The 27,828-nt window shown below is 43.7% G+C and overlaps 1 protein-coding gene across 2 annotated transcripts in view; it reads left to right on the top strand.

Annotated features, from left to right (window-relative positions):
- ERBB3 (erb-b2 receptor tyrosine kinase 3) overlaps positions 1-27,828 on the top strand; it is an 85,384-nt gene that overhangs the window by 26,729 nt on the left and 30,827 nt on the right. For both annotated transcript variants that reach the window (XM_066585102.1, XM_066585111.1), the window contains exons 2-5: positions 12,674-12,825; positions 17,827-18,013; positions 19,118-19,243; positions 27,113-27,178. In XM_066585102.1, coding sequence (XP_066441199.1) covers positions 12,674-12,825; positions 17,827-18,013; positions 19,118-19,243; positions 27,113-27,178 — 531 coding nt within the window. The remainder of the gene's footprint in view (positions 1-12,673; positions 12,826-17,826; positions 18,014-19,117; positions 19,244-27,112; positions 27,179-27,828) is intronic.

The following is a 27,828-nucleotide window of genomic DNA, read 5'->3' on the forward strand; positions in this document are numbered from 1 at the left end:
TGAATGATTAATGACCAGGTCATTGGCCATGTGCACTGGGGGGAATGTAAAGGGAACAGAACGCATGCAAATAGCGTGGAAAGCTTCAGACAGCGTGATTCGCCGGTGGAATCATGCCCGTGGACATGCAGCCTTATTCACACCTGCTATATGAACCCCCACTGAATATTGGTGGTTGGTATTGTTATTACTTGAAGGGGTTGTCCAGTTGTAACTATTAATGGCCTACCCTTGGGATAGGCCTTCAATAATAGTTCAGTGGGGGTCCACAGTATATAGTGGCAGATTTCTGTAGGGAGCAGACAACTCTGTTCCCACTGTAGTAGCCAGGCTTGGTATTACAGGTCATTCACTTCAATAGAAACTTTGTTTGTCATACCAAGCCTGGCCACTGCAGTAGGAATGGAGCTGTCTACTTCCTGTAGAAATCAGCTCAGTGCAGGACAGCCCTTGCTTGGCAAACAGCTGATCATCAGAGTTCAAGGACTGGAGACCCCCAACCGATCTACTATTGATGCACTGTCCTGCAGATAGGTCATCATCAATGATTTACAAAAAGATAATGCCTTTAAGATCCTGGGCAGTAGGAAAGTGTATTATGTTTTTGATTTTCGCTCTGTTGAATGGTTGTGAGGACTTACAGAAAGGCACATCTGTTGTATTGGTGCCTAATTAAAACTTTTAGAGGCAATTAAAGGGGTTGTCCCGCGCCGAAACGTTTTTTTTTTTTTTTCAATAGCCCCCCCGTTCGGCGCGAGACAAACCCGATGCAGGGGTAAAAAAAAAAAACCGGGTAGTACTTACCCGAATCCCCGCGCTCCGGTGACTTCTTACTTACCTTGTGAAGATGGCCGCCGGGATCTTCACCCTCGGTGGACCGCAGGTCTTCTGTGCGGTCCATTGCCGATTCCAGCCTCCTGATTGGCTGGAATCGGCACACGTGACGGGGCGGAGCTACGAGGGCCGCTCTCTGGCACGAGCGGCCCCATTCAGAAGACAGAAGACAGGACTGCGCAAGCGCGTCTAATCGGGCGATTAGACGCTGAAGATTAGACGGCACCATGGAGACGGGGACGCTAACAACGGAACAGGTAAGTGAATAACTTCTGTATGGCTCATAATTAATACACAATGTACATTACAAAGTGCATTAATATGGCCATACAGAAGTGTATACCCCCACTTGCTTTCGCGGGACAACCCCTTTAAGTGAGCACTAGGTGAGCTTTGTTAAACAGGTGAATGAGCCTTTCTTGGGTAAGAAGTTCATTTTCAACTGTTTTATGTACAGATTACTCCAAAAGTCGAAGATCAGCAAAAGTTTGAGATTCAAGCTAATATGTGGAAAAATGTGATACATCTCTGATGCTCACATTTAACCTCTGTGAGATTAAATATCAGTATTTACAGGGGGTGATTCAGTACCTGTTATTTATTTTCCTCAGTTCTTGCACCTTAGCTGCCTTTTTATAGCTCATCTCAATGAGGAAGGATATAGCTACATTGTCTACTGGAATCTGGATTAGTCTGAGACACACCTCTAGTCTCATCATTGGTTCAGGGAGACACACCCCTTATCTCATAATTGGTTCTGGATGACACACCCTTTGTCTCATCATTGGTTCAGGGAGACACACCCCTTGTTTCATCATTGGTTAAGGGAGATACACTCCCTGTCTCATCATTGGTTCAGGCTGCTGCTCTCTTCCTCCCCCTGTAGCTCTGCCAATTCTGATTGGTTGCTGTGTATAAAGACAAGTCTATCACAGGCTCACCAGGAAGTCAGTGTATGGAGATCTGACTTCTATTTCAGCAATGGTAGTATGATTATAAAAGTACAGATTCTAAACACCAGTGATAAAAAAGTGATTATAAAGGAACTGCAAGACATGCCTTATAATGAGGCATAGTGGAGGGAGCCTGAAGGGTGGAATATAGAAGTATATGTATTGTGTGCTGTACAGTACGTAGTAAAATACAGTACGGGATTTTGTTCAGACTGCTGTTTTTGCAATGTGGGCTTTTGGCATATTGTTCATGCCAAGATGTCATTCAGCCTAATCTACTTCCACATAGAAAGACATGAGCTCATAATGAGACATGTATGTTTGTAGGTGCAGATTATCTGGGCAGTGGCATTCAGTCCTGGGGTCATTAATGTTTTCCTCTTCCATCTATCTATTAGGATGGCTTCCACCCAGGAGAGCCTGAGCACAGACTGCCCTTTGTCATGTAGAGTCCCATTGCTTCAGTTGTGCGTTTGGCTACTGTGCAGAGAAATTAATTAGATGGTAAACCACATCCTACACTGCATGAGTAACACAAAGATGAAGAGTTTAATCTCTCCTGCTGCTTTTTGCCAGTGCTTAGGAGGCCTGGAAAGTAGACAAGGTCTGCTCTGTTTTCCTGTCACCTCCATTGGAGGACAAACAGTGACACTACACAGAGACCCATTCCTTATCTGTTGACCCAGGACCAAGCCATTAAGGAGACGGCATTCAATAAAAGAATGTACCTCAGGGCCTAATGACTTGCAGAGGACACCTTGACAACTAATTTGTTAGATACCCTGTAGAAGAAGATTATATATGTATATATATATATATATATATATATATATATATATATATATATATATATATATATATATGTGTGTGTGTATACATATATAAATATGTGTGTGTGTATATATATATATATATGTGTGTGTGTGTGTGTGTGTGTATATATATATATAATGTATATATTTATACACACATTTTCTTTCATCTCACCAGATTCACAGTTTAACATACTAATTCCAATATTAATTATTACATTATATTGTTTACTATGATTACTAGATTTCTAAACTAAAGCACATTTACATGCGAAGACGATCGCTCAAAATTCATTCAAAAGATATCTTGAATGACAGTTGGAGCAATCATTTTGCATAAGCTACTAATGGGCAATAATTCATTTGCATGTAAATGAAGCTTTCTTCGCTGCATGCAGATAACAGTGGGTGGTCTGTCATCTGCATACAGCCTCATTGTTCTCCTGCGGGACAACAGCTGAAAATAATGTTATCAGCGCTCCCGCTGAGAATTGCAGCATGCTGTCCCTGCTGTCATATGGTTTTTATGCTAAACTAAAAATCATCGTTCGGCCGAAAAGCTAACGATGGTAGCATTTACACGCAAGGATTGCTCAAAAGACATCGTTTGAACGAATTTTGAGTGATAATTGTTGTGTGTAAATGGGCCTTAGGCTGCATTCAGACGAACGTATATCGGCTCGGTTTTCACGCCGAGCCGATATACGTTGTCCTCATGTGCAGGGGGGGGAGGATGGAAGAGCCAGGAGCAGGAACTGAGCTCCCGCCTCCTCTCTGCCTCCTCTCCGCCCCTCTGCACTATTTGCAATGGGGAGAGGCGGAATGGGGGTGGGGCTAATTATCTTTTCCCCCTTGGCCCCGCCCCCATCCCGCCTCTTTTCATGGCAAATAGTGCAGAGGGGCGGAGAGGAGGCAGAGAGGGGGCGGGAGCTCAGTTCCTGCTCCTGGCTCTTCCATCCTCCTCCCCCCCCCCCCCCCCGCAGAGGAGGACATCGTATATCGGCTTGGCGTGAAAACCGAGCCGATATACGCTGGTCTGAATGCACCCTTAAGGTTGCTTTCACACCTGCATTAGGGTCAGTTCAGGGTTTCTGTCTCTTTGCTTTGTATTTGAAGGAGAGAAACTGTAAAAAACTGATGTTTTTTTCCGCCCATTGGAAACAGTGGGGTTTCAAAAAGACAGAAAGTGCGGCTTTGTTCTATTAGGCTTCCGTTTTTTTAATGGTAAGATAGCACAGTCTGCAGTTATTTTTCTGTTAAAAAAATGATAACATGACGGAATGGAAGCAAATGGAAGCGTTTCCATTTATTTTCCCTTTTTTTTTTTAAACGGAGCAGAGAGACGGAAACCTTGAACTGAGTCCTAACGCGGGTGTGAAAGCAGCCTAATCTTTGTTTTTACTTCTATTAAGTATAGTAGTTAAGTAATCGTATTGTTGGCATGTCACAGACCATATTACACTCATCTAATTAGTACTTTGTACCACTTTACAGCCTTATGAAACCATTATTTGGCTGCAAGATTTATGCAGATTTGTAAGCCTCAGATTTTCTTCCCATGTTATCTAATAACTACCAAAATAAGCAAATTGAGACATTATGGTGATTTATACAGTAATTACATAGAATAGGCCTTAGCTGACGGCTTAAAATAATACAAGTGCTGATGTGATGAAGTGGAGAACAGATAAGTAGTATCATTGCAGCCAGGTCTGACATTCTGTCTTCAAGCTTGGTTGAAAGAACATATTCAGAGACTCCCCCAGCCAGCCACTCATCACTGATACATATTATACAGAGTTGAGTCACATTATTATGACCACCAGCTAATATCCAGTGTAACCTCCTTGTGCTGCACAGACAGCAGCTAGATGAGCTGGGAGGGACTCAGTAAGGTGCAGGTAGGTGGCCTCAGGTATGTGGAGCCATGCTGACTGCAGTACATCCCACAGTTGCTGGAGGGTGTGTCGGGGAGGATCCATAAATCAAAGACCACAATCGAGGTCCCTCAGACGCTTAATTGTGTTCAAGTCTGGGAAATTAGAGGGCCAGGCAAGTACTTGAAAGTCTTGGTCATGCTCTTTCAACCACTATTGGAGATTTCTAGCCATGGGACATGTCACATTGACTTGCTGGAAGATCCCATCTGCCCCAGTGAAGACAAACAGCATGTATGGATGTATGTGATCTGCAGGGATGGATTCATAACTAAATCTGTTTAGAGTGCCTTCCACATGGATGAGTGGGCCCAGAGAGTGCCACCAAAAAGTTCCCCAGACCATAACACTGCCACCACCAGCCTGTGTTCTTCCAGCAAGGGTGTTTTCTGATATTTCTTACCTGATACGCCAAAGTCCATCCAGTACTGGTGCAATATGTCTCCACCGGATGTATGGGTGTAGAAATGGGTTGGCCGGCCTGATTTCCAGGATATGCCCAGGTCACACCCACTTTAAAGATGTTGTTACAGTCTTCATCCGGACCTGAGTGAGCCCCGGCTGTCTGTAGCTGGTGAGCGGTGGCATGGACGGTGACAGCGGTGTTGGTTGGGTCGGATGGTTAGAGTGGGGTTGGGAGCGGAGGGCAGCGACAGTGGGGTTGGGAGTTGAGAGCAGCGACAGTGAGAGCGGGGTTGGGAGCGGAGGCCAGCGATAGTGAGAGTGGGGGTGGGGTCGATAACAGCGGTGTATGTGGGGCCACATGGTAAGAGCGGGTTGGGAGCGGAGGGCAGCAACAGTGACAGCAGGGTTGGGAGCAGAGGCCAGCGACAGTGAGAGAGGGGGGGGGCGGTGACATCAGTGTTGGCGGGGTCGGACGGTGAGAGCGGGGTTGGGAGCAGAGGACAGTGACAACAGGATTGGGAATGGACACATGGACAGTGGGACAGCGGAGTTTGGCAGCGGTGCCATGCATGGTGACAGCACGATTGGTAGCGGAGGGCAGCAAGGAAAGCTGTCAGGGGGATTGCCACTACATGTTTCTCTGGAGAGGTGTTACTGCAGCACCCAAACTGCAGCTATGGCCGTCACCTGGGCATTCCCTGTAAGTCAGGCCGGCCAACCCATTTCTCTACCCATCCGGTGGAGACATATTGCACCAGTACCAGTCCATCCATTTGCTGAAGCAAAAGACGTGACTCATCAGAGAAGGCAATCATAGCCTATGTACTGCCAACGTCGAAAGTAGGGCGTGGTCATAGTAATGTGGCTCGACTTTGCATATTGCTTTAAGGATAGGAAATAACTAGATTAGTGGGAGGCTGACTACTGAGACCCCCACAATCACAGAACGGTGATCTGGTGTCTCCCGAGAAAATGGAAAAGTGAATGAAGCAGCAGCGCACATGCTTGGCCACTACTCCACTTAATGAGTGCTGGAAATTGCCAAGCACTTGGACTTGGTTATTTTCAGCACTCTATATGTCCTAAACAGGGAGCTACAAAGCAGACCAATGATAGCTGTATGAGGACAAACGATGATATTAATGATTATTCGTCCCCATACAGCCAATCATTTGTACATGTAGACATTACTAACGAGTGCTAATCAACATGCTCGTTGTCAGTTATCAGTCAATATCACAGGTAGATTATCTAGATTAACACCACTGACCCAAAAACATGCAAAAAAGGCCACCAGAATGCATAAACAAAAACGCATTGTTTCTTATATTTCACTATAGACTTTAATGTAACGACTGGTCACAGCATTTTTAAGTGAGAAAAAAACACCATAAAATACACTCTGAAAAAGCAGCATTTAAAAAGAATTTGCAGTGTCTGAAGTCGTCCTGTAGAGTATTTTACAGCATCTCTGCAAATCAATTCAATTTTTAATAGTTTATACTTTTTCTTATAACCCAGGCCCTGTTGTCATCACTAGGTAAATAATGATCACATACAGCTTTGACAGGAAGAGCCCCATCTCTCACCTTGTTCTGCCTGTAGGTATGACAATATTGTGTTGATTGATACTCAGCCCTTCACTTACTTACTACTTTGATAAATTGGCCTACAAAACAGATGCTTCCACTTTATTTGGGCAGTGGGCTCATTATAATGAGGGTAGACTAAATACTTTAGAAGACTGTCTTGGTATGAGTTTCTATTATTACCTGCTAACCTTTTTGAAAGCTTTGAGGTTTAAATTATACCTGACTCTTCAGGTGGGTTTTTAGAATAAGCTGTTGTGTAAACATGAGCAATAACACTTTTTCTGGCCATTATATGACTTAGATTCTGCATTTTTCATCAGTTTTCCCCTATGCAGGCCCCATCTCTAATTTTCAGTTTTCTCTCAGCTAGTTGGTGGAGACTAGCTGCTACGATTGCTGCATATACTGAACATAGAGAAAATAATAGATCTTGCTCTCTAACTCCTTGTAGCATACACAGAGAAATAACAGGAACATGGAAGACAGTGTACAGCAGTACTGAGCAGTATAGATGGGAGTCCAGAAGCTGTAAGACAGTAAATCGCTATTGGCTAAAGCAGCACATCTGTGTGAATCTCTGCTTCTGTCTGCCCTTTCCCTTCTCTATAAACTTCTATGTGCCATATGAGACAACACACAACTCTACTTCCTGTAATCCGCCTTGGTGTCTCTGTTTCTAGAGACAGATTTCACATAACAACAGGTAGATGATAACAAATTACAAGGAAGGGGCACCCCTAGTGGCCAGCGGCCTGCATTTTGGAGTGATTTTTTTTTTTAAGCACACAACTACAATGTTAGGTAAATGGAGTAATTTTAATTTTTGCTAGTCATCTCATTGGTTTTCACATAAGCACAACTTGTTTTAAAAGTCTGTGACCATTCAGGTCCAGTGGGGGAGGAAAATATTCTGCTTATCTATTTGGCAAATTGGTGACCTGTCATTGAATTTGAGCTTTTACAAAAGGCTTCTTGTTAAATGTAGTAAGTATGTGATTATGTAATGGTGATATAGACGCTGTTGTGGTATATGTGACTTTGATGGTGGATCACATGTCCATAAATACATGGATGTTTCTCGTATCATGAGTACTGCATGCGTGTTCTTTATATACAAGTGCAAAGCACAACTGGCGCTGCATTCAGCCATACTAGTGGATATTAAGTATTTTCGAGACTTAAGAAATACATTACTGTTTGAATCCAAATCTCCCTCCTTCACAGACCCTGCCCTTTGAGTCCCCCATCGAATTCCTGCCGGAGGCACAATGAGATGCTGTGTCCAGCTGCAGAGAAGGACACATTGTGTCCCGCACAGAGAGAAGCCATTCTCTCCAGGATAGGCAGAGGCGGGGGCAACATTGCTTGGACGACTGTCCGTGTTCTTGGGTTTGTTTGGATCCTTTCTAATGTCTGACCTTTCCCAGTTCTACGTCTGGAGGGGAAAATCGCTCCTATCAGTCACTGAGCTTCTCTCATATTTTCACTATTAACAGTAAAGAAAAAAAAAAAGAAGAGCAAGTGGGGGCCAAATTCAAGGAGGCCATTTCCATAATTAGAATGTGTCCCCATATTGTTCGGGATTGTAAAAAATATTTGTGGGTAAAATGGCACATTTGTTTCACTCTATAGACCTGAAGCTGAGAAATTTACTATACACAGCTGTGAAAACACTAGGCCAGAACCTTTCTATACTGGTTTAATATTGTGCGCAAATTTTATAATGGTGCACATGTCATGTCTGCCTTAACAGTGAACGTAATCTCTTGGCAGTTTAGTTGGTTAACTTCTATTTAATTGGTAGATAACAATTAAAAAAAATCCTAACCTGCAAATAAAAGTCACTGCTCTTGAGACCTCCGGCATACTAGCGTTTTTTCGTCCGTCCATGTCCGTCCATGTCTGCGAGGCCCCATTGATTTCAATGGGAGCATTATACCGCGATTAACGCGGCTTTTAAAACGCTGTGTTAATCATGGTAAGAAGCGCCTGTGAGAGCGAAGCCTCAGAGTATTGATCACAGATTGCCAAAGTCAGAAGACAGCAGTGGCAGGTAGGTATTGGGTGTCAATAACCGTTCAACATTACTCACATCGAGGTTCTATAAAGTTGGTGGTTATAAGGTTCATTCACATTTTTGGTGGTCAGACAAATTAGACCCAAACTTCCAATGTTGCAGAACTGGGAAGTGGCTTGTTGTGGTTATGGTGGCTCCCTCTGTCTTGGCTCAATATCTGCCTCAATACCTTGATATAGCCTTGGTCTATTCATGAGTTAGTCATTCGGTAGGGGCTCAATCACATCAGCATCAGAGGTTCCTCTGATCAAATAAGCACCATGCAGCGCTATTTCACCATGTTAAATCTGGCAAAATACTGGCCGGTTGAAAACCTCATTATAGTCAATGAGGTCCGTTGGGTTTCGTCATATGATGGTTCCATTTGGCCAAGGTTGCTACTTTCCTGCACCTCACTCGTGGGAAGACTCCTTACTCCACCTGCTGCTGTAGCAGTCCTCAAGTATGCTTTACTTATCAAGGCCCTCTGTCCGTCTACTCTTCTCCAAGTGTAATCAGCCCCAATCAGTCTGTCCCTCAGGGCACATGGTGCTCTGTAGACTATCATGGCCTCAGTCGTTCAGACCCTTCGTTGTAATTGTATCATAACTTTCTGAGCAGACGCTGACAGGGACACTCTCTCTATCCATAGGAAACGCCCAAAAGCAGTTGACGCCAAACCACTTGTTTTTGTAAGCTCCTGTATGTCTCATCCATCAGAATGTGCGAACACAACATCCTTATGCCTTAGTGCCCAATCTCAGTAGTAGAGAACAAGGAAGAGCCGCCACCAACTTGATACCATGTAGTATATATCACTGACTTGTGACCATGGGTCCTGCAAACATATAACACGATGCAGTAACATCACAAATTACAATCAAGAGTAGTAAAGGGAAAACGAAAGGCCTAAATAAGTGATAAAGCAATAAAATAAACGGTTAACAGCAGGTTAAAGCAACACAAACAGGGAACTAATTAACCCAGGGCGGTTCCACTATCTTACACCTACAGACTATGGCCCATCTTTATTAGCACGGGCTTTTCATATACCAATCTAGAAAAAACTCCATTGGAGTAAAAGGCACATGCCTATTAATAAATGTGGTACGTTATGGACTATCCTAAAGCCAGAAAATTAAATATTGGTCTGATGTGAGCAGATATGGATTTGCACTATTTTCTAGGTTTTGTATTATTAATTGTCTAAAAGTTATTGACCACACCCATTTTCAGTAAAGCACGCCCATTTTCCATGTGATTTTCAAATTTTTGGCAGGTGAAACAAAGGCTGAACATTTTTTCATGATTTTTTGCGTGATTTATGTGAACAGTTTACACCAAAAAAACTGGCACAAACTTCGTATTAAATGTGAGCCAATGACTCTGTCAGTGCTAACTGGACAGGGTAAAACCTAGATGTCCGTTAATTCATACATCTGCAGAAGGAAGAATGGCACACACATCTAAGAAAATGTGCTCTGGAACTATAAATTTATTCTGACCGCAATTTTACTCAAATGGACGTCAAATGAGATGGCTGAAGGGCAATTAAGTGTTGAGTTGACAGATATCTTATGTCTATAGCCTAAAGGCTGATTTAGACACAACGAGAATCGTTCCAAATTCGCTCAAAAGAATCTTTTGAGCGATTCTCGTTCTGTCTAAATGCACTGACATCGTGCAGTTTTCGTGCACGAGGTGTTGATCGCTCACTTCAAGTTTTCTTGAATTGAGGGATCAGGCTGTTATCAGCGGAGCAGGTCATTATCACAGCGCGCTGATAAGATTCTCTCTGCCTGTGTCCTGCTGTGAATTTACAGCGGGGCATGGGCAGAAAACGTGGAGAACACTACAGCTGTTTGCTTATGCAAAACAGCTGTATTGTTCAGTGAGTGATAGCGGCGGTGTGCCTGCATAGATGTACAGTAGCTAGTTAGCTACTATAGGGTATGCAAAGATGATCGTTCAAAACTGCCACTCGAGTTGTCGTTTGAGCGACTTTTGAGCGATCATCTGTCAGTGTAAATGGGGTACAAAAGATGCCCATTAGAGATGAGCGAGCATACTCGCTAAGGACAATTATTCGATCGAGCATTGCCTTTAGCGAGTAACTGCCTGCTCGGAAGAAAAGGTTCGGCTGCCGTCGCGGGTGAGAGGTGAGTTGCGGCAGTGAGCAGGGGGGAGCGGGTGGGAGAGAGGGAGAGAGAGATCTCCCCTCCGTTCCTCTCCGCTCTCCCCTGCCGCTCCCTGCCCACCGCCGAATCTTTTCTTCCCAGCAGGCAGGTACTCGCTAAGGGCAATGCTCAATCGAGTAATTGCCCTTAGCGAGTATGCTTGCTCATCTCTAGTGCCCATACATCTTCTAACCTGCTGGCTTCCAATTTTGTTATACACATTGGTGAGTGTGTTTAAGTGTTCAAGCTAGACAGCTCTGGCAGCGGCTTATCTCTGGGGAGGACAAGACGATTTGGCATTGAAATTGAATGTACCCAATCCTTTCCTTTAGAATTGATCTTGATAAAATAAAACCTCATAAGGGTACCCTTACTTAACAGTACATTGTAAATACCCTCCCTCCATTTTCAGTGTTTATTGCTGTTGTGTTTTTTACTTTTCTTTTACTGTGTAGTAGGCATTTACTATCCACGCTGTAATTGCTCCTGCCCATCCATAAAGCAGTTGTAAAACTTCAGATTATCTTTCAAGTTAAAATGTAACTTATACGAGTATTATATGACATTTCTATCCAGCAATATTCCAATTTCACTGGTATCGTTAGAATAGACGTCCTATGTGGTAATGTTTGTTCCTTGTGGGAGTCATTTTTTTTTATTTTTTAGCTGTGTAAACATATTTAAACAAAGAGTACCATTAAATGCTTAAAGAGTGCTGCAAACCTTTTGGTATACATAGAAAAAGTACTGTGCAAAAGTTTTAAGCAGGTGGGAAAAAAATGCTGCAATGTAAAAGGTGCTTTTACACGGGCCGAATGGTTTGGATTCCTGCAATCCCACGAGAATCTGAACAACTATCATTCCGTATAAATGCATGCACCGACTGAACAACGAACGAGAAGTCGTTCGCTTCTTGTTCGTCGTTCAGTTTCTGCACGAGTCGGCCTGTATAAACAGGCAGTCGCTCACTTATGCATGACTACCTGTTTACTGTGAATGGAGATGGGCGAACCAGAACAATGCCCGACCCGCTCCACCTCCATTCACTATCAGTAATCATTCTTGTGTAAAAGCACAGGAATGATCGGTGGGATGATCTATTGGGCATCTAGTGCCCGACTAGCCGTTGCGTGTAAAAGCACCTTAAGAATGTTTTAAAAAGGAAAAGTGTTAATAGTTTGTTTTTGGCAATTAACAAAATGCAAAGTGAATGGACAAAAGAGAAATCTACGAGATTTGATGTGACCGCCCTTTGCCTTCAAAGCAGCATCAATTTTTCTAGGTACACTTGCACACAGTTTTTGAAGGAAGGTTGTTCGAAACATCTTAGAGAACTAAGCACAGATCTTCTGTGGATGTAGCTTGCTTAAATCCTTTTGTCTCTTTATGTAATCCCAGACAGACTGGATAATGCAGAAATCAAAGCTCTATAGGGCCAAATCATCGCTTCCAAGACTCCTTGTTCTTCTTTACACCGTAGATAGTCATTAATGACATTGGTTCTATGTTTGGGGTCATTGTCCGCTGCAGAATAAATTTGAAGTCAATCGAAAGTTGCATTCTACTTTTGCAGCATTTTTTCCACACCTACCTAAAACTTTTACACAGTACTGTATATACTGACGTTCAGCTTCTCTGTAAATACCCTTTATTCTACTTTTGAGTACGAGTGATTAGTCGTAGACTGTGGAAATAAACACTTTTGTACAGCCACCATAGAATCTGGTTGGCTCTGTCCTCTTTACAATAGGATGTTTGCAGGAGATGCAGAACTGTTGGGCCATTCAGTCCTGGGATGGGTGGGATTGGCATGAGGTAGTGTCAGAATGTGTAATTTTGCTGTGAAACCCGCTATATTGTATGTACACATTGGTTCGGGTGTCTCATTGAACCGCTTTCTCTTTCAGTCTGTACCGGTACAGCGAATGGACTCAGTGTAACGGGTGAGGCCGAGTACCAGCATCAAACCTTAAAGAACACGTACAACAACTGCCATATTGTGACGGGAAATCTTGAGATTGTGCTTGTTGAGAACAATAAAGATTTATCGTTCTTGAAGGTAAGCTACATCAAAAAGTTGATCATGGGAGAATGAAAAAAAAAAGTACCAATGTTTTCTTTTTAAGTTGTTCTCATGCGATGGTAGTTAACAGGTATGCCGGAATAACACATATTTAGTGATATTCATTGAGCACCTCCATCACAGATGTCATTTTCATGTAAGCAACAACGTGATATGTAAGTGAGTTCAATGCTTCTGTCATTGGAATGTGGCTCCATCCTGTCCTGTTTATCCAGCCTTTTCACCTGAAAATTGCACAACTGGTTTCCCCTCCCTATTCCGCCTACACAGTTTAGGAGGTGAAGTATTGCTGTCATTGGGAGAGGCTTCCGGCTGCTTCAGGTGAACATGGTCAACCTTTTCCGAAACAGAAAAACTGCATTCCAGGGGTTTAACAGCTGTTCTAATAATGTAACATTTTCATTTTAATTGCTTTTTTACATTGTGAGTATATGGTATAAGGGCTTTCCTGCATCGAGTACAATAGGTTGGGCTACGGAAAAGTAGCCGGCACCACACTCCTGAAAGCTGTCTAAAAGAAAATCTGTCTTTTTTTGAAAATGTGCAACCAATCACAGCGCAGCTTTCATTTTACATCCGCAGTATAAGAAATGAATGCTGTGCTGTGATTGGTTGCTATGAGCAACGAAGATAAATTTTCTTTTAGATGTCTTTCATAAGACTGTGGTGGCTACTTTTCCGTGGGCCACCCTGGTGGAGTTCAAAGGATAGTCTGACTAAAGGCATTTAGGAAATGCTATAACTGTCTGATCGATCGATCGCATCGATCACAAGAAAGGAGGCTCAGTCACCTGTAATTCATAAGAACCCGGTAGCAAAGGTTTGGAGAAATGAAAAAGTCTGTTGTACATGCAAGACTGCCAGGGGATATACCATGTAGGGGCGTAGCTGAGTGGGCAGACGGGGCATGTGCCCCGGGTGCAGTCAAGACCGAGGTGAAGGCAGGTGGCTGTTTAGCAATTTAAACCCACTACCTGGAGCAGAGCTGGTTCTGCAAGAAAAGGTCATTACAGTTTTGGACAAACGGAGCTTGTTCTAATTCAAACGGCTGTAGCTCCGGTTTTAACAGTGCTAGCAACATGCTGTTGGCATTATTTTAAAGCTTGGCTGCGATCCTTGGCTTTAAAATGACACCTAAAGCATGTCTATAACACTTATGGAATCTGAGTTACAGCCATTTGAAGTGAGGTTGCAAATATTGAATTTGCAGCTGTCATGTCCTAGTTACATCTCTGTGCCATGGATGTGTCATAAATGCATTTTGTCGAAATAGCTCTTTAAAGGGAATCTGTCACCATGTTTTTGCAGCCTCACTGAGAGCACCATAAGGTAGTGCCAGTCACGCTGGTTACAGTAACATGCCTACTGTGTGTATCTGTGCAGTAGTTTTTGAGAAATTGCATTTGATTAGTAGTATCCAGACACAGAACTAGTCCTGCATATTCATGAGCTGCAGACTAGCTACACCCACCCCACCCTACAGCCAATGATTGGCAGCTTTCTCTGCATGCACAGTAATAAGCAGACAGCAGTCAATCATTGGTTGGTGTAGCTCATGAATATCCAGGACTACTTTAAGTAGCCCTCTATGCATGTGCTACTACTGATAAAATGCAAGTTTCTCCAAAACTACTGCACAGATCCACAGAACAGACATATTGCTGTAATCAGAGTGCCTGTCACTACCCTGTGCTGCCCTCAGATAAGGCTGCAAAAAGATGGTGACAGAGTCTCTTTTATAGAGCATCTCCAACTTTATACAGGTTTACTTAATTAGCCAGATATGTGCAAAAATAATAAACTTTGTACTATATTTGTTTTACTTTTTTAGCTGTATTTTTATTCATGCAAACCCTTGTAATGTATCTGTACCGTGAAAAACCTCTGCCAGTCACTAAGGGGGGCCGTCACAGAGTGATAAGCAGCCTGTGACAGGGTGTCCACCCACGAGTCCTAGGAAGAGATAACATCAGAGACAACCCATTTTGTAGATATCGCTGGGGGTCTGGTTCTCAGGACCCCTGGAAAATAGCTGATTTTACGGGGAAAAGCCATGGCCAGCCAGATATTTCCCCTGCAGTCAGCGATTCAGAAGAATTACATGGTATTACATGGACTACTCCAGCCTGCCAGGACGGCTGCTGTCACTGATGGCGTTTGTAATCAATCAAGATGCCTGTCATTCTATAAGCACCTTTCTGCTGCGCTGCGGATAATCACAATCTGCAGAACTGTCATGTAATATGTGATTATTTGTGGAGAAACATATCACTGGTTCATGGAAAAAAAGAAGGAACAGCGAAATAAAAAATAACATATCTTCATGGTTCTTCAGACACTTCTCTTGACAGATTGTCAAGATCAGTGGTTACTTAACCACAAATGATCGATTATCCCTCCATCCAATGCTCTCTGGATTCCTTTTTTGGGGGGGGGGGCTGTTTGTATCCCCCATTAGAGGACTAACCCTGCTCTTTATCGAAGACGAAGCTGCTCTGATCACAGCCGCCAAACTCCAATTTCATAGTGCCTGTTGTCCTGCCCTCATACCTTAATAGAGGATACAAACAGGGCCCCCCCACCTAGAAAAAAAAATCCAGAGTGCTTTTTTAATTGTTGTTGGCAGCCCACGCCTCTTTCACACGGGAACTTGAGCTGCCAAAAAAGTCATTTATTGGCTCCACACCATATGTGATCAGACGATGAAGGAGCATTTGACCGTTCGTCGTCTGATCGGGTACAAGCTTCACGCAGTCTCAACAAACAAGCGTTCCTACAAATGTTTGTGCTCGATTGTCGGCCCTTGTGAAAGGATCTTTAGACAAAACTGTTTGGCGAGGGGGTATAGGGAACAGCAGGTAAGGGCAAAATGAAAGCACTGGATTTGTGACCTAAATGGTCCAAAAACGTACCTACAATCCTAGATCCAACACTGAGTCTTGGCTGCCATATTTTTCCTGGTGGACGGACCAAATATTGGATAGTGGAATGCAAATATGGGTTTTTTTGAATGACAATATGGAAAATGAAGAGGCCACTGGCAGCGGGACTTTGTGCTGCCCTACTGTAGGAAACATGAGCAAAAAGTGAGGAAAAGTTGTGTTCTGGTTCTACTTTGTTCAACATTCCCCGAGTACACAGTTCTTTTTACTACATATTTCCAGTTATAAGACCACAGGTCTTACCCCCTCCTTCTCCTTACATGCCTACTTGTCCTTTCAGTGCTTGGAAATAAGAAAGTCTTCACCGCTCCTTAGGGCCCTTTTACATGGAACAATTCTAATTGGCTGCAGAATAAGTTGGCGCTATACAAATAGAGATTATTATTGTAATTAATTGAGGTCAGCCTTGGATCATGCAAAACTGAATAATCATTCAGTGTAAATGCGGCCAATGATGGAAAGATGAATAATAATTTGCTCATTTAACATTTGGCATTCAGTTATGCACGCCTAAAAGCGGAATGATAATTAGCCAATGTAAACAAGTAGTCGTACATCTATGAACGACTGCCTGTTTAGGGCTCAATCACACAGGCGTTTATTGCCGCGATTTGCGCATGCGTCCGGCGATTTTTTAAAACCATTGCTTTGCAATGGTATCGGACACATGAGCTCTTTTTATGCGCTCGTCCGATAAATTAGAGAACAGAAATCGCAGATCGCACCTATCTGCGATCTGCGATTCCTGTTCTCTTCTCTATATGCGCTCAATGGGGCCGGCGGCAGCAGCGCCGACCCCATTGAGAACATATAGAAGACAAATCATTCTTCTCTGCCACAGCTGGAACAGCTGTGGCAGAGAAGAACGATGTTTGCCCATTGAATTCAATGGAGCCGGCAATACAGCCGACTCCATTGAAAGCAATGGGCTGCCGGCGTGCGCGGGATGAATTGTCGGGAAGGGGTTAAATATATAACCCCTTCCCTGCAATGCATCCTGAAAAGTGAAAAAAGAAAAGAAAAGGAGGTACTCACCTGCTCCCGGCAGCCTGAGATCCCCGCGGCCGTCCTGCAGTGGGTGTGAAGGGGGTGTGACTCAGGCTTGCCCCTGATTGGCTCAGCCTGAGCCAATCAGAGGCTGATCTCAGTCACACCCATTCATGAATTCATGAATGGGTGTGACTGAGACTTGCCTCTGATTGGCTCAGCGCTGAGCCAATCAGGGGCAAGCCTGAGTCACACACCCACTGCAGGACGGCCGCTGGGCTCTCCGGCTGCCAGGAGCAGGTAAGTACATACATTTTTTTTATTTTTTCACTTTTCAGGATGGATTGCAGGGAAGAAGTTATATATTTAACCCCTTCCCGACAATTCATCCCACACTCGCCCGCAGCGCTTGCATTCAATGGAGCCGGCTGTATTGCCGGCTCTATTGAATGCAATGCGCTGGACAGCTCCGGCCCGTTTCTAATGAAACGCGGCTAGGAGCAGATTTTCGGCAGATTTTTCGGCGCCGGTCACGCGATTTGCGCATGCGCATCCGTCATGCGATGCGCAAATCGCGTGAAAAAACGCCCGTGTGACTAAGGCCTTACTCTCAATGGGAGCTGGCGGCTGGGAGAGATCTCTGGCGCACTCCACCTTCATTCGGTGAGCAATAATCTTTGGGACGACTGTTGGGTGCTTAAGCTCCCAACAATTGTCTCATGTAAATATTGCCATTTTCGAGTGAATGTCCGCTTGTCTCAAAAGATTCGGCGGCCGGCGAGGGTGAGCGGTGAGTTGCTGGAGTGAGCATGGGGAAGCGGAGGGGAGAGAGAGATCTCCCCCTCGTTCCTCCCCGCTCTCCCCCGCCGCCCTCAAGCCGCCCCCGAATCTTTTGAGGCGAGTGGGCATGTACTCGAAAATGGCAATACTCGCTCAAGTAATTTGCCTTAGCGAGTTCGCTCGCTCATCTCTGGTGTTTAGTTGACGATTCAATTATAAATGTTGATATGAATTGTAAGTAAAATGTATTTCAATTCTTTACTTTCAGTCCATCCGTGAAGTGACCGGATACGTGTTGATCGCCTTGAATATTTTTACCTATTTGCCACTCGACAACCTGCGAGTCATTCGAGGGCAGAGTCTTTATGAAGACAAATACTCACTTTACATGATACTTAATAACCAGGTTAATGGCACCCGTGGTATCCAGAAGCTCAGCTTCTACCATCTTACAGGTAAGGATAAAATGACCTGTACATCTCTAGATACAGGGTGAGGTCCATATACTGTATTGTATGCATAGGCCCATGTGTCCCAAAACACAGACTGCAGTAGACAGTTCACAGAACACAATGAAAAAAGTTACAAAAGTTTAACATGTGCTAATAAAGATCACCAGCATTATCGGGTATCACCTATCATCCATGTACAGGATTATAAACAACGGTCTGCTATATCCAAAATCAGCGGCCACCATGCGGTATGTTAGATATTTCAGCTCCACCCCATACATGTGAAATGGGATGAGCTGTGATACCAAACACAGTCCATCTACAAGAGTGGTGCTATGTGTGGGGGAAAAAACATGCCACTTTTTTGACTTTCTGTCAATTAGAATTTGAGAGAATTAAAAGACTTAATTGAACTAGTGAGATTTTTTGGGGAAGGGGGACGGGGGTGCAGAAAGAAAACAATGGTTCTAAAAAAAGGAAAAATAAGCTACGTTCCCAGGACAGAGACTCATTGAGAGGACAAGCTGACTTCCCAGTGCGGAGAGCCTCTTACAATAACCTCTGTTATTGCCAATCAGGTTCTATAGCTACCCTTCCTCATGACTAGTCCTATTAGTCAGACAAGCCATACACCCGCTTTTGTTGACCCCTCTACATAGTGCTTACTACTTCCCGGCTGAGAAACTCCCTTTTGGACTTTAGTCCTTTGTTTGCATATTCATTGCTTTACTACTAGTGGAGCTGTGCCAACACTATTATGTTTTCTTCTCTATCGGGCAAACCGATAAAATAAGAACATGTCTCTATCTTTGGATAAGCACACTGGTTATACAGGTTTGGGACTTTAGCAAACAAAACCTGTTCACAAAAGAGCATACATTTTCCCATATGAAGAGAACACAATAAAATGTCAACACTTCACTGTAGAAGATCGCGGATTCCGACTATCTGAAGGTACACCTGTCACTTGCACGCTCTGCAGTCCCCATTTTGTAGATTAAGTCAACTGGATGTTTATTCGGCTCACAAAATGGCAACCTTCACATTATTTTTGCATAAGCAGCCATTTTAATTCCAATCTTTCTTTCCCGTTGTGTTTGTTTTCAGAGATTCTAGCTGGGGGTGTTCATATAACTATGAATGAGCAGCTGTGTTACACAGATACCATTGACTGGCAAGACATCATACGAGATTCAAAGGCTCAAATTGAAATTAAACACAATGCTGCCAATTGTAAGTCCTACTTAATTTGATTATTCTCAACGTATATTTGACAGGAAGATTGATGGACCGATTCTATAGAACTAATTGGCTTTACTTTGCTTTCATCCTTCTTTGATATCTGCCTTTAGTTTTGCATATTGCCTTCACTATTTCACAGCACAGGTAAAAGAAGAAGAAAAACTTCTGGGTGTACCGAACAGTGAAGATAAAACTGTCGAGGATGATGTTCAATACATAAATACCTAGTAGACTGTCGAACACTTAACCGACCGTGAGCCGTTCCAACGATTATTGTTCCTATGCTTTATTGCACTGGTATAATAGTCATTCGCTGAATGCAGGTGGAGCATATCGCAGATGTCTTTTGGCTGCCCGCCTCAATTTAGAGTAAACAGGCAATCGTTCACAGGCTGATAGTTGCTTTGTTGTTAGCTGTTGTGAGCTCAAGACTAAGCGACTCCAATAAGTGAGCGATTCTCACTCACTTTTTCTGTTGGGTCCCTTGCCATAATTTGAGCAATTATTCAGGCGACTATCGGCCCGTGCAAAACTACCCTTATAGGCTCAAGCCAAGGGAGTCATTGTCAGATAGTCAGACATCGTTATCTCATGAAGATTAGAGATGAGCGAGCACCCAAATGCTCGGGTCCGCGTTATTCGAGTCGAGCTTTTCGTAGAATTCGAGAGCTCTACTCGAGTAACGAACCACATTGACTACAATGGGAGACTCGAGCATTTTTGTATGTGGGATGCCGGGTCCCGAGCCTTCCTTCCTTTCCTCTCTCCCTGCCTCTCTCTCAAAAATTTGCCATTGACGCGCGCTGCGTTGTGGCAGGGAGGGGCCAAAATGGGCACATCACAGCAGGGAGGAGCCAAAAACTAGGGCGGGGTTGAACGCGGCTTGATGCTCGTTTGAGTAACGAGCACCATCGAGTACGCTAATACTCGAACGAGCATCAAGTTCACCAGAGTACGTTCACTCAACTCTAATAACGATGTTATGAAAGGTCGAAAGGTGCATAGAAAGTCTAAGGTCAAATGTAACTCTGAAGCAAACTAGGCACCTCCTAAAAATATGAAGACCTGTTGTAGTTAGATAGATTGCTACAAGTAGGACAGCACTTAAAAATGATTCAAAATTGAAAGTATTTGAAATAGTATTTTAAAGTATTAGAAAGTGTTATTTAGAAAGTATTAAAATATTAAAAAAACAAATACATTAATAAATAGATGTGTTATATATTTATGATATGGGAATGAGTTGGTCAAAGGTTTTCCAAACACTAAAGATTAGAGATGAGCGAGTATACTCGCTAAGGCACATTACTCGAGCGAGTAGTGCCTTAGCCGAGTATCTCCCCGCTCGTCTCTAAAGATTCGGGGAGCGGTGGGGGAGAGCGGGGAGGAACGGAGGGGAGATCTCTCTCTCCCTCTCTCCCCCACGCTCCCCGCCGCAACTCACCTGTCACCTGTGCCGGCCCCCAAATCTTTAGAGACGAGCGGGGAGATACTCGGCTAAGGCACTACTCGCTCGAGTAATGTGCCTTAGCGAGTATACTCGCTCATCTCTATTCTGCTCACATCTTGGGTTTTATACTATATCTGACCTACTGTATGTGCCAAAGTAGAGACCCATTATATGCAAAAGTTAGGCAGGTGTGGAAAAAATACTGCTATTTTTATTTCCAATAGGTTTTTATTGTGAATCAAGTTTACATTGCATGTAATAATCACATTCATTTGTAGTATAACAAGTCCTTATTGAATACATTCTCTTAACATTAGATTCATTTACCTAACTTAATCACAGGTATTTAAAGGGGTTGTCCCGAGGCAGCAAGTGGGTCTATACACTTCTGTATGGCCATATTAATGCACTTTGTAATGTACATTGTGCATTAATTATGAGCCATACAGAAGTTATAAAAAGTTTTATACTTACCTGCTCCGTTGCTAGTGTCCTCGTTCCCATGGAGCCGACTAATTTTCGCCCTCCGATGGCCAAATTAGCCGCGCTTGCGCAGTCTGGGTCTTCTTCTTTTCTGAATGGGGCTCCGTGTAGCTCCGCCCCGTCACGTGCCGATTCCAGCCAATCAGGAGGCTGGAATCGGCAATGGACCGCACAGAAGCCCTGCGGTCCATGGAGACAGAGGATCCCGGCGGCCATCTTCAGCAGGTGAGTATGAAGACGCCGGACCGCCGGGATTCAGGTAAGCGCTGTGCGGGTTGTTTTTTTAACCCCTGCATCGGGGTTGTCTCGCGCCGAACGGGGGGGAGATCTCTCTCTCCCTCTCTCCCCCCCCCGCAACTCACCTGTCACACCCGCCGGCCCCCGAATCTTTAGAGACGAGCGGGGAGATACTCGGCTAAGGCACTACTCGCTCGAGTAATGTGCCTTAGCGAGTATACTCGCTCATCTCTACTAAAGATCCATTTTTTTCCCGATTGCTCTCGAAAACAAGGTGTCCTGGAGAACAATACGTTCAGCCGAGTAGGTTTATTGCTGACTACAGTTACAGCCGTTGGGATATAAATGAAACAGCGCAGACCAGGAGTTGATACACAACAACGAGCCTGTTACTATGTATCCCTGAAGTGTCTGCATCCAGTATTCTTTGGAACTTGGCAGTCTCACTTGGGTCAAGTCCAGATGTCTTATCAATAAGATTAAAACTGGCCGGGTAAAGATTGCAGTACAGAAACGTGCAAATCTTCATATGCAGGGCTAGGTGTCAAGGAAAATAACCTCCACCCTGAGTTACTGATTTATACAAAAGATGTATTTGATTTCCATGTCAGGAACCTGGACAATTGTGTATGAAACTCTACGCTCGCTCATATCTACACACCTCTGTTTACCTTTTTTTTAATAATAGAGCTCAACTTTGGAGCTACATTGCACAAATGAATTAGAAATCACTGAAATCATACTTCTTGCTTCGATTTACATCGGAATGCAGGGGGCTAATTACATTGTGGCTGCAAACGGTTGAAGTCGACTAGCTGTATAGTCACAGAGGCGCCAAGGGACATTTTCATGCAGAATTGAAAACATAAAGATGGCTGTTAGAGATGAGCGAGTATACTCGATAAGGCAAACTACTCGAGCGAGTAGTGCCTTATGCGAGTACCTGCCCGCTCGTCTCTAAAGATTCGGCTGCCGACGCGGGTGAGAGGTGAGTTGCGGCGGTGAGCAGGGGGGAGCTCGGGGGAGAGAGGGAGAGAGAGATCTCCCCTCCGTTCCTCCCCGCTCTCCCCCGCCGCTCCCCGCCCCCGCCCGCAGCCGAATCTTTAGAGACGAGCGGGCAGGTACTCGCATAAGGCACTACTCGCTCACCAAATTGAAACCTATTGCTTGTAGAGAAGACACTGGTTTTCCAAGACAAGAAGAAACATCATTTCTTGGCACTTAGCGGCAGATTTGAAGGGGAAAAGCTCTTTTATAGTCAATTTACATCAGCCAAAAGAAAAAGGTTTGGCATAGTGTTTGAAAAAAAATGCTCCCAATAAGAGAAACTAAATTATAGTCTTCCAGTTATGATACCTTTTATAGAAGGTGTCCCAAGAAGACAACTCATGTTCATATGTCCTATTAGGGTATATGGTTGTCATAGAGCAGCATGCCTCGCTTGGACCCTGCTCTATGAGCTGAAATAGAGAGCCACTTTGTAAGAGTGTCTATCACTCTGGTGGACCTTTAGCCATCCTTGTATTTCAGGGTAGTCAGTCAACTGATGGCCTAAATCAAGAATTTGCTGGGGGTGCCGAAAGCAGGACCCAAGGCAATCAGTTGATTGCTCGAGAGCCACATTCTGAAAAGGGTTATCTCTCATTGGACAACCCCTTTAATCAAGAACGGAAATAAAAGAGATGATATACAGCAGGATTCCAAGATTATTTAGGTCTTTCCATTAGTTGTGGTGAAGAGACGTAAGTAGTACTATGCTAAAGAAGAGACCGAAATAGCCTTGAACGCTTGCCGTTTAATATTTTTCAAAATGTCAGTCACTAAAGGGCCACTCCGGCAAAAACACATTTTTCCAGCCTTACACCCCTCACTTGATTGCCTACCACACTCTGGACATCTCCTCTGTATGTCGCAGCGACTTGCATGCAGTGCAGTCTCCTGTCTGATACTCATCAGGCACCATCTTGAGATTTGTCTCTGCTTTCTCTATCATTTTTCCATGCTATCAATCCTATGATGCAGGGATTGCAGGTCACAGATATCTCTATCGATAGCTGCCTAGTTGACTACCTTTTATGTAAGCAGGTCCACAGGAGTACTGTAGATTGTCAGATGGAGGTTTATGGCAATCAGCTTGTGTAAGCAGGTCCCCAGGAATACACTAGCTTGTGGGATTGGTACATAGGGCGGTCAGCTTACTACTAGCTGATCCTTGCAGTGAAATCACTGAGTCATAAGTAATGCACAGATGCAGTGTCCTTCAGCACATCCACTGGGTATGAAAGGGAAGCCTCCTCCATTATGTCCCCAAGACCTAATGGGACCAATCTCTTATGGAGTGGGGTTGTCCAAAGAGAACACAGAACAACGGAAGAAATTAACTAGACTGAAGAAAATTAGAAATATTAGCTATTTTCCAGTTTGTAGTTTCCTAAAACTCAACTAAATGTCCTTTTTTTTCAATTTACATTACGTTATTCGATGCCAAGTTGAGTGATTCATTACGAAAATTAGTGCATATGCAAAGATGTTCATTATCACAGTATGAATGTGCAAAGAATACCACTTCTCTCACAGTATTAGCAAAACGGAAAGTGGCTGACACAAGAGACCATGAAGAATGACAAGCGTAGCACTGTTACTATTGTTACAACTGTAACACTGTCATTTGCTGCATCCTAAAACTAATGGATGGGTCCTGTCTAGAGATGAGCGAACGTACTCGTTACGAGTACTTACGCACCCGAGCACCGCCATTTTCGAGTACAGCGGTACTCGCGCGTAAAGATTCGGGGGGCGCCGTGGCGGCACGGGGGGTAGCAGTGGGGAGTGGGGGGGAGAGGGAGAGAGAGAGGGCTCCCCCCTGTTCCCCGCTGCTCCCCCCCGCACCGCCGCGCCTCTCCCCGCCCCCCGGCGCCCCCCGAATCTTTACGCCCGAGTACTGAAGTACTCGAAAATGGCGGTACTCGGGTGCGTAAGTACTCATTACGAGTACGTTCGCTCATCTCTAGTCCTGTCCTACCACCCTGTAATATCCTGCGACCTAATTAATTAGGATTCGCTTTACATATTAATACTCCTAATTAATAGTCCTGGGCCATTCACTTTTAGATTAAAATTGTATAAACCATTTTGAGTATAAAAAGGAATTTTACCTAAATCTTACATAATTGGTACATCAGGAGTTGAAATTTTTTTTTGTCTTTTTAAATTTTTTTTATTTTCCAAAACAAGTATTTCACAAAAGGTATGAATGTACCCATACACTTCAGATAGCTGCTACCCAAACAACTATTCCCCAGGCTCTCACATATACAAAGCATGCATGTGTTTTAAATGGGATGAGGGGAAGAAGTTGCTGCCAGACACCTCTGGCAGCAGCAGTCTTCCCCAGGAACAAAGGATCAGACACATCGAAATCCAAATCTACTTTCCGCTGACAATTGCCATTGAAAAACAGTCAGGACACCCCATACACAGTACATGGGCAGGTTAGGTTGACTTCCATTGAATGTGTATGGACACCTTACAGTGATTGCTTCGTGAAGACAACCTCTGTCCATATGCTCTATTGGGGCATATGGATATCATAGATAGTTTCCACTGCCCGGGATTCCCCTCTATGAACCAGAATGCAGTGCTTCTCTATACAAGCAGCTTCTCTTCTGGCATACTCAGGTTGTATTTGTATTACATGGACAGTAATTCATGTTCATGTCACAATTGCCCTATATGAACAAACTCTAATAAGGTGCAGTGCTGCGTACAAGTTTTAGGCAGCTGTGTAAAAAATGTTGTAAAGTAAAAATAGAAGCTTTAATAGTTTTTTTTTGTCAAATGCAAAGTGAATGAAAAAAGAGAAATCTATATCACATCAATATTTGCCTTTAAATGAGCATCAGTTCTTCTAGGCACACTTGTACACAGTTTTTGAAGGAACTTGGCAGGGAGATTGTTCCAGACATCTTGCAGAACCAACCACGGATCTTCTGCTTGCTCAAATCCTTCTGTCTCTCCATGTAATCCCAGACAGACTGGATGATGTTGAGATCAGGGCTCAGTGGGGCCATATCAGCACTTGCAGGACTCCTTGTTCTTCTTTACTCTGAGGATAGTTGGTAATGACATTGTCTGTATCGTTGGGGTTGTTGTCCTGATGCAGAATACATTTGGAGTCAGATGGCTTCTACTTTTGAAAAATGTTGAACTTTGCCTCACTTTTTCCCCACCTGCCTGCAACTTTTACACAATACTGTACATTTCTCTTATTCTTCACATCTAGTTTGTTTCGTTCCCTTCCTTACAGAATAGAAAAATGATATTGTGAAAACCTGAGCATTTGTCTTTCACTTTACCATAGCAGTGACTACCTTTCCTGGAATTCTCCAAACAGTTTCACAATCTTAAGTGTTTGCAGTAGATTAGTACATTGTTAGCTATAGAGCCCACATAGGCATTGCATGCTATATGCTGAGACCAATGTATGCAGCATACTTTGCAGTTAACCCTATCCCATCTCTTGTTATTGTGTGGCATCTTTGTTTTTTTGCCTAGTGCTGATAGATAAGATGTCACCCTTTTAATTTATGTGCATTATGTGTAACTCCCCATATATGCCTGTGATGACAATCAAGTTTGTTTCAGGTGCCATACAGTTCAGCTCTACAAACCCTTTTGACAAATATTAGCTCATGCCATCTGGGTGCCAAGATAAACCCTGCTTTGGCAAAACTTCTGCCATCCTTATCCTGTTTCTAGAGGCCAGCCGTATTTCTGCTTTAATGTAAACACTTTAAAAGACGCACAACAATCATGTTTTATTATTAAAACACATAAATAACCCTAAAAGAAATGTCGTGGCACCAGCTGGTTAGTGTGGTGCTACAATGTCACCAGTCCATTATATTTGGACAGCTCTATGAAGTGCGTCGTTTAGGGACCTTCCCAAATCAGTAACTTTTGGCGCTGTGCATTACTCCAGGGCAGTCGATTTATCAGATGTTCCTCCTAGCAGGTGATATCTAACAAATCTGTCACTTTCTTTGATTTTAGTGAGTTACACATGGCAGGGAAGGTAGTCACTGCTAATAGGGAATACTATTGTCAAGATGGGCTATACAATGTTTAGGAGGTACTTGTCACTGTAACATTCACATGCAAGCTGAGACTGGTCTACAGGGGAACCAATTAATTCTCCAGTAGGCCCCCAGCTACCCCATGAGCTGCATGCAGAATCGGCACATATTGGGTAAATGGGACTCCGCCAATTCCTGCCAGCTGCATTCTCCATATACTTCAGTGGAGACAAGGCCGCGCACAAACACAGCCTCCTTTCCAGGGTGTCTTTGTATGTAACAAGGGGGCCTTTGGGTCCCCTAAGGCTCCTGGCCCTGGTAGCGACTGCTACCTCTGCACTCCCTATAATTACACCCCTGCCAAGATCCAAGGTTTCCCAGCAGAACATTACACAGGGCATCACACCTTACCCACCGATTTGCCTCCTTGCCATAGTGCCTTATCCACTAACCACTGCTTAATGGGAACACTATACAAGGCCCCGTGTTTGCTGAAACGGTTCTAATAAATGAGACCCTAAAAACTGATCAATGATTATTACATTTAATATTTTTAGACAAATCTATGTGCAGATCTTATCTTGTTGCCTAAAGTTGTCTTATATTTTCCTGTAGGTAAACCTTGTGATCCAAGTTGTAATGGGAAGTGTTGGGGACCGGGAGAAGAGGACTGTCAGAAATGTAAGGGTTTACTTTTTCTTCATTGTTTTTCAAGTGGTAATACCATTTCCAAAAATGATAGCAGATTCATAAAAAGTCAGTGTATCCATCACCATAATGACTTCCTTATATGTACAGCAACCCTCCGATCAGCTGTTTACCAAGTTGGTGTGCGCATGCACTGAGCTGATTTCTGTAGGAAACAGACAGCCCCATTCTTACTCTAGTGGCCAGGCTTGGTATTGCAGGCATTAAAGTGAACAGGAGCTTTCATTGTAATACCAAGCCTGCCCACTGCAGTAAGAACGGAGCTGTCTGCTTCTTGCAGAAATCTGCTCAGTGCACGAGCACAATAGCCCAGCAAACAGCAGATCAGCTGCGGTGCCTTACGGTGAATCCCACTGATCTATTATTGATGGCCTAGCCTGAGGATAGCTATCAACAGTTTACAACTGGACAACCCCTTTAACAAAGGCATTGCTAATACTTCTGTATGTAGACTGGGTGATATCAAGTAGTGCAAAACAGCCCTAATGGGCTAATTGCCTCCAGCCTCTTGGGGTTTTTTGCCTTCCTCTGCATCAACAAGAAGGTGGAAACAGGCTGAACTAGATGGACATTGTCTTCATTGAGCCTAACATACTATGTTACTGTTACCATTTGTCAGCCAT

This window comes from Eleutherodactylus coqui, chromosome 1, assembly GCF_035609145.1.
Source record: "Eleutherodactylus coqui strain aEleCoq1 chromosome 1, aEleCoq1.hap1, whole genome shotgun sequence".
Lineage (NCBI taxonomy): Eukaryota > Metazoa > Chordata > Amphibia > Anura > Eleutherodactylidae > Eleutherodactylus > Eleutherodactylus coqui.